The sequence below is a fragment of the Vanellus vanellus genome (genome assembly GCF_965231255.1).
Source record: "Vanellus vanellus genome assembly, contig: HAP1_SCAFFOLD_44, whole genome shotgun sequence".
Classification (NCBI taxonomy): domain Eukaryota; kingdom Metazoa; phylum Chordata; class Aves; order Charadriiformes; family Charadriidae; genus Vanellus; species Vanellus vanellus.
In genome coordinates, this window is record NW_028127957.1 from 658,796 (window position 1) to 666,702 (window position 7,907).

General features: G+C 45.2%; 1 protein-coding gene across 1 annotated transcript in view; it reads left to right on the forward strand.

Annotated features, from left to right (window-relative positions):
* The window catches only part of LOC309684805 (E3 ubiquitin-protein ligase TRIM36-like), a gene marked incomplete at both ends in the record, with an annotated part of 147,714 nt that extends 141,542 nt beyond the window's left edge, over nt 1–6,172 (forward strand). The window contains 6 exons of the mRNA XM_082500664.1: nt 1,464–1,610; nt 2,691–2,786; nt 3,722–3,975; nt 4,627–4,751; nt 5,292–5,585; nt 5,871–6,172. Of these exons, the coding sequence (XP_082356790.1) occupies nt 1,464–1,610; nt 2,691–2,786; nt 3,722–3,975; nt 4,627–4,751; nt 5,292–5,585; nt 5,871–6,172 (1,218 nt within the window). The remainder of the gene's footprint in view (nt 1–1,463; nt 1,611–2,690; nt 2,787–3,721; nt 3,976–4,626; nt 4,752–5,291; nt 5,586–5,870) is intronic.
* Between the last annotated feature and the right edge of the window lie 1,735 nt (nt 6,173–7,907).

The following is a 7,907-nucleotide window of genomic DNA, read 5'->3' on the forward strand; positions in this document are numbered from 1 at the left end:
GCGGGAGTGAGAAGAAGAAATGCAAATGCAAATGAAGGAGTAATTTGAGCCTAGGGGAAAAAAAAAAAAAGTGGGGTGGGGGAATGGTCTAAAATATTTAGTCATAGTTTCTGACTATCCGAGTCTACTTGACTTGGCAATGAACTGATAATTTGTAAGTGATTTCCCTGTCTTTGTTTTGACCCATGATCATCTTTCCCCTCGTATCATCTTAAGGACGGGGAGCGAGTGAGCAGCTTGGTTGTTGTCTGGCTGCTGGTCAAGGTTAACCCACCTTTCATAAACCCGCTTTCATTCACAACCAGACTGGAGAGCACTTTGTAACGTGTGTGGTGGGGATGGGAGAAGCAGATACTGGGCTGATTGTTCTTGAATTCTGAGAGAACTAGACAAGGTAATCTGCTGACCTCTTCGGTCTCTAGCTTGCAGGCTGTAATTCTTACTTACACGAGGAGATGAATAAAAGTGTGCAGTTTCCGTTAGGTGTGACTGTGCACTGCTGTGGAAAAACTGCTTCCACAGACTAACAGCATGACTGCAGTTTTTGGAGATGTCTGCCTGCACAGCTAATTTTCCTGAACATTTCCTTTGTCTTTGGGCTTTTCACCATAGCCTAAGATAACATTTGGAGCTTGAGAGTTGGTTTTGGAGATGGTCTGCAACCTTAGCTTTGAGTGTCCGTGTTTATGCTACTTTATGTGCCTTTTAGATGGCTTTATCTGTTGCACGATCTTGGAGTTGAGCGGCACTTTTTCCCTCTTTGAGCAGTTATTTCAACACGCTCAGTTTTTGAAAGATGAGTTTTAGTGAACACCAGGTTTTTTACAGTGCTGTTTAAGCTGTTGCTGGAATTAGCGCTCAGCATGAGCAACTTGTAATTGGAGTCAGACAGAAAAATTGAAACACTGGGGCCTTTTGTCTTTAAGATGGCTGTGACTGGTGGTGGTGGCTGCGTTTCATTTGTTGCTCCAAGAGCAATGGCTATGTGGCTGGTCAGAGTCTAGCTTAGACCTCAGTCATTACAGTATTATGTCAACTCTTGCTTTAAGAAACAGTTCATAGCTGTTTCAAGAGATGCCGGTGTGAACAGGGTTAAATTTGACAGGGTGGACATGTTATGTATTGCATTTACATCTCCGAACTGGAGTGCGGGGAGCTTGAGGTGTGCAGACAGCTTCAGGGATTAGCAAAATGGTTGATTGCAGTATGGAGGCTATGTGATGTGTACACAGACATTGCTACAGGTTCACTCACTGTAAACCTGGTGAAACTGTTTGTTTTCATCTGCTGGCTTTCACTGGCATGGACAAATGTAAAAGGTGGAAGATAAACAGAATATAAAAGATACCCACTGATAAGTCAGACGCTGCTGTGGGATAATTGAGTGTTTTGGTGGTTTGTTGAGCACCTCCGTTTTTGGAAGGACACCTGCATTCTCTCTGCTCTCTTTTTTTTTCTTCCAGATTTTGATGTGTCCAGAACATGAAATGGAGAGGGTAAACATGTACTGTGAAACCTGCAGAAGGCCTGTTTGTCGTCTATGTAAACTGGGTGGATGTCATGCAAACCACAGAGTAACAACCATAAGCACTGCCTACAAAACCTTTAAGGTAAAAGTAAATACTGTTGGACCTGGCCTTAAGAAGGGGGAAGAGCACTGAGCCTCGGGTTTAAGGGCAAACTTCCCCTGGCAGGATGCCAGGACGTGTGTTTGGAGGACACTGAACGAGTCATGAGGCATGCTGCTGTGCAACATCTGTTAATGTATATATTAGTGTGACATAGTGTGCGGCTAAGAAACTAAACTATATTTTCTATGAGGCTTCAAACAGAACCCCTTAAAAGCGCTTCCACCTTATGTTAGCCAACTGTGCATCAGTACTGACCAATGCAGAAGGTTTAAGAAGTTAATGGTTTACAATCTGGCTTTTTTAAGGCAAGTGTCCTTGTGGCTTGGGTTAGCTTATACTTCAGAAGCACTCCTGAAGAATCTGCATCGGCAGTTATCTGCTGGGACGCTGTATGTTTTTGAAGTTGCAGAGCTGTTGATTCCCTAAGCACCATACAACAGGGCAGACTTGCAAACACTGCTTTGTTATTAAAGAATGATTGCTGCTGCCTCCTCTTCTTCCTTTGCTTCCTCTCTTGCTCACAGGAGAGAAAAAAAAAAAAAAAAGCCCATCCCAGCCTGCCTTCTGCTCTTTGGCCTCCTCGCCTGTTTGCAAGGCTTTTCCTGTACAGCTGTTAACTCTTGCAACTAAGGAAGTGCAGAGACACTCCTAAGTTCAAGTTTCCAACCACTCATTTTTCTAGCAAACCTTACTACAGATGAGTTAATAACCTATGAGGCTTTTCTATTAGTTCTGGTAATGTCTTGAAGACTCGTGTTCCTAGCCTAAGAGAGAAGGTGACTGCTGTGGCTGGGGAAGGATGAGCCAGCTGAGGCTGTCACCTCTTCTCCTCAGAGGCTGTGCCACCAGTCCTGCACATGGCAGTGGCCTGATGTCCCGGGCCAGTCATGGCGGGTCACTGAGCAGTTCTCCGCAGGGTTGCTGCTCATAACTGATGGCAGGCTCTTGTCCTCGTAACTACAGAAACTGAGTGCTGGCTGGGTGGCCCACCTGTGCTTGTTGTCAGTTTGGGTGGGATGCCCTTGTTCTGCCTGCCAGTTTGCTGTTTTCTTTTAACAGGAGAAGCTTTCAAAAGATATCGAGTACCTCATCAGTAAGGAGAGCCAGGTGAAAGCTCGCATCACGCAGCTGGATCTGCTGCTGAAAGAAACAGAGGTGAGAGTGGCTTGTGGGTTGTCTGGGGATGGACCTTGCAAGGACACAGCAGGGACTCCAAATGGAACAGTGAAGTGTTCCAGATCCTTTGGGTTTTTTTTTTTTTGTTAGCCAGCAAAACCATTTCTGAACAGTTTGTGTTGGTTCTGAGTCACAGACGGTAAGACCTAATCCTGACAGTGTGGGAAATTTGGGCAACCTACAGAGGGAAGTTAAGTTTTGGGTGCTGCTGTGAATTTAATTGACATAAAGCTTATTTGATACCTTACCCAAAGAGAGGTGGGTTAGACTTACAGCTCTTGCATATGAGTGGTGCTGCACAATTTATGCTGTCTGTTTACCTTGAGGATGTTGCAGTGAAGTCAGAATTAAGGGCAAAATCTCCCTGCAGAAGAGTCAGAGCTGGGAGCTCACATACGAGCTGAAAAACGCAATGGCAAAAATTGGCAGGAGCTCCTGGCCCTGCCTGTATCTTGCTGCAGATGGCCTTTGTGCTTCATAGTTCCTTTAATCCAGGGCACTCATCAGAGGTGGCACTACAGGGCATAGGGGAGAAACTGGGCTGGACTCCCAGTTCAGGGTGACTGGGGAAGGTGGAAGAGCACCTAGGTCTTGGGCATGAAGACTTCAGACGCTGACTTGCTTTTACAGTGCTTTTCCATGAACTATTTAGACAAACGCTGTGCGTAACTCAATACATAATCGGAGGAATAATTTCCTGCTCTTTCCTCTCTGTGTTAACATAGGAGACGCTTACTAGCTTGGGTGCAGTGCTGATTGCATTTTCAGTGTTGAAGAGCATAACAAAGCTCGTTAGTCTTGGCAGTCAACCAGATGACTAGTTTGCTCTGATCTTTTGAACAACCCTAAGTACGTTTCTGTACACAGCCACAGTGCTGTGGGATCCGTCTAAAATGTCTTTTGTTCCCTCCTAGTGCAACAGTGAAAGAGCTAAAGAAGAAGCATCTCAGAGTTTTGAGAAATTATCTCATGTCCTGGAAGAGAAGAAATCCGCAGCTCTTAGGGCAATTGAAGCTTCTAAGAATTTAAGGCTGGAAAAATTGCAAACACAAGCAGAAGAATCTCAAGGGCTCCTGGAAAATAATGGCCTTGTAGGACTTGCTCAAGAACTGCTTAAAGAAACCGATCCATCTTGTTTTGTTCAAACAGCAAAACAACTTCACGTCAGGTATCTTATTAATTATCTTCCGTTTGAGGTACAGGTACTGTTCCAGGGATGTCTGGTCAGTCATATTCTTTGGACACCTGCTAGGAAAGTACTGAATGCAAGTACTTTGTGTTGCAGAGCCTCAGAGGCGGTCCCGGTACCATTCAGTAGAAATTCCTATATTACAGTGTGCGTTAAAAAACAGCCCAGAGGAGGGGCTCTGTCCTGCGCCAACGCCTAGCCTTCTTCAGTAGGACTGCAGTGGAAGGGTAACCCATTCAGCTCACTGATACAGTCCTTTGCTCAGAGATTGCATCGGGTATTTGCAAGTTAATCTAACAGGTCTCTTCTGGCTTTAAACTCTTTGATCTGAATAGTTGTGCTCCATTAGCGCTTCACACCTATTTTGTTCTTTGAATGTAATGCCCCAAATTGTTAAAATGCTCTGCCAACCAAAAGATTCCCTGTTAGTTATCTTTACACTGATGTACAAAAGGCCTTTAAATTTTGCATTTTAATTCTGTCTAGAGAGACAAGTTTCTGGGACACATGAGTAAGTACCTGAAAAGAGAACTTTTTTTAAAGCAAAACCTAGCGGTTTTGCTTTAAGGAATGCACCCATGTGAATTCCTTTTTCCCTCTTCTGCCATCCCTCTGCTTCTGTGCTTTCAGAATCCAAAAAGCTACTGAATCTCTGAAGAGCTTCAAGCCAGCAGCTGAAACTACTTTTGAGGACTTTGTGATGGACATAGCCAAGCAAGAAGAGATCCTTGGTGACTTGTCCTTCCATTCCAATGGCAAATTATGAGAGCATCACGTCTTTCTTGAGTTATAGCTTTAAGGGCTTCTCTGGAAAGAGGCAAAACTTGTGCAGGGCTGCAGTTGCAGAACTCAATCTTGTGACTTGCATTGTCCCTTCTGCCTCTGTGATTCACAAGGCACTACCTGGCAGCAATGCTAGCTTCAGCTTTGATAAAGAAGCTAAGATGCCATGGCATTCAGAACCAGTTTACATTGGCTTCCAAAATATTGTAGTTAAGTAATACTAGGTCTTCCTAGCAGCTTTTTGTCGTGATTGCATGACAGAAAAGAATAGGTTTTTATATGGTTTTTTAGTTGCCAGCAAAAATAAATAATACAACTTTCAAAGTAAAACCAGAAAGGATTTAAGTGCATGAACAGACCCATCCTCATCTGCACTCTTTGACTGAGTCAGATTCCCCCCCCCACTGTCCCCCCAGTGCTGTAGCCACTCAACAAAGGGCTTCTGTGTTTAATTCTAAAACAACATGTATCTACATTTGAGGTTTTTTTCTCCTGAATCTCTGTCATTCCAGGTCTAGAAATACCAGAAATCAATGAAGAGCAGAGCAAAATGTACAACAAAGCTCTGATCAGTTGGGAATGCCCTGGGAAGACAGACTCAGCTGATATCTATGTTCTTGAGTATCATAAGCTTAATAGAGAAGAGGAGAGTACAACGTGGCAGGAGATCGAAGTTTGCAGCAAGAGCAAAGTAATATCTGATCTCGATGACGACAGCAGCTATGCCTTCAGAGTTCGAGGATATAAAGGATCCATCTCTAGCCCTTGGAGCCGAAAAGTTATCTTGCGTACGCCTCCAGCCCCAGGTATTGGGTTTTCTTATGTCCACGAGCTGCTGGTGGTGTTAAGAGCTGTAGGTGGTTTCCAGTAGCTCCCAGACTTCTACTACACTGTTACCGGTTGTATACATGTTTAAAAGCACTGTTAACAAACAGGTTAAGTAGGTAGCATACTGAGACTGTGTTAGCTTGCGTAATGTTCCTGGTAGCCTTTAAAAGCGAGGAATTCTAGTGCCAGCGTGACTTAAAATATAGTTTATAAGCACAGAAATACTTAACTAAGAGAAAATTTTTTGGGATGCTGTTTTTCAGTTCTCAGTTTTCTTTTTGATGACAAATGCGGGTACAACAGTGAACATCTCCTGCTGAACCCAGGAAGAACCTCTGTGGAAAGTAGGGCTGGATTTCCTCTACTGCTGGGGTCTGAGCGCATGCAGGCCGGATGCTACACAACCCTGGATTACATCATTGGCGACACTGGGATTGCCAAAGGGAAGCACTTCTGGGCTTTTCACGTGGAAGCCTATTCCTACCTGGTGAAAGTGGGAGTTGTTTCTAGCAACAAGATACAGAAGTTGTTCCATAATACCCATGATGTGACCAGCCCAAGGTAAATTGCAGACTCTTGCTTAATACATGTTTTGTATAAGGAGATGGCTTTTTAAAAAATAAATTAAGAGCGAGCCTGGTCTCAATTAGTATACAAGATGAACCTAAGCAGTGGGAAGTGGCTTGAAGGATATAGTGTAAGCAGGTTGTCCTGTTCATCCTCTACTATTAGTAGGAAGATGTTCTAATTGTCCAGAGTCCTATTTTCTTTCTTTCTGGGAAAGAAATCGGGTTTCTACAGATATCAAGATATGTCAGTTAAAGCAAGAAGGTTAAAAAAGAGAAAAAAAAGCATCATTTGCAAGATTGAAGCAATGCTTAGTTGTCAATAGTAAGATTCTGCCTTAATTCCCTTAGCATACTAGGTTTGGCAGCCACTCAGAGGTACAATGTTCACTGTGCATATCTGTGTGTCTTTGCTGTAGCTTGCGTCATGGTGGATTCCAAGTCACTGGCTCATCCCAGGCTATAGATTTGCATATGACACTGGAGTGCTACTGAGCACAAGCCAAAGTGCAGTGGACAAACCAGCAAAAAGATTTCCAGCTCTCAATTACAGTTGTAGTAAGCCTGGATGTGTCTAGGAACTGCAGGCTGGGAGGCTATCTCCCAGGGGCTCTTAACTTTTTCATGAATCTAACAAAAGTGTTGGCCTTCTGCTGTATAACATACTGAAATTATAAAAACGCCAGTGTCTCAAGCTTCTGAAAGTCAGATGGAGACTTTTTGAAAAATGAGAAATTAGATCCTGATTTTCTCATTTCTCCCGGTCCCTGCCAGGAGGGAGTGAAGCTCAGCCCCGCTCCCTCCTTTTACAGGGAGGAAAACAAAATGGAAAAAAGAAAACCAAGTTGTCCTATATTAGAAGTGTATAATTCCATTTTAAGGGTAGGGCAGCAATAGGGCTGGTACCACAGCCCCCCAGCCCCACAGCCACTGTGGGTCACTGGCGTAATAATGTACCTCTCCGGTAATTAAAGTTTCTTTTGGGAAGGGGGGAGAGATGGGGACTCTCCTGCGCCGGGACCTTTCCCCTCCAGGGAGGCAGAGGCGGAGCAGCGAGCACGGTCCTGCCCGGAGGGCAGCGTGGAGGGGACGCGCACGGGCATCCCGGAGGAACAGCAGCAAGGAAACCCCGGCACTGCATCTTTCCCTTCCTCCGAGCCTTTTTCTTTTCCTCTTTTTAAGGGCTCAACCAGTTTCTTCCCCCTCTGACCGTCACCATGGGGCACTGGCACCAGCAGCTTTGCAAAACCCCATCCTGTAAAAGCCGCCTGATTTTGGCCCTGTTTGGGGATGCGCTGCTTCCATCCTTACAGAGCAAACTGATAGATTTGGTTTTCTCCCCCGTCCCCATTTAGCAAGAAGCACCAACGTGCCGTTGTCGGTTTGGGTCGGTTTGCTGCAGAAAAAGGCTCCCGCAGGGGACGGGATAAGCCGATGGCAGGAGGGTCCCTGCACCCATCCCACCGCTGCTGGTGGAGGGCGGCAAGGGGACCTTTTCTTCGGGGTTGTCCTCTCCTCCCGGGCTCTGCAGCCCCACGCCGCAGCCCAACGACCCCCCCGAGATGGGAAGAGAGCACGAGAACCATCTCTGCTCAACAGCTCAAGAGGAAAAAACAAAATAAACGAAAGAGATAAAATAATACAATAGGATGAGATACAATAACGCAGCAGCACCCGCCCCACTCGTGGCACTACTTTTATTCTCGGCCACTGCAGTGATTGGGGGGTTTGACA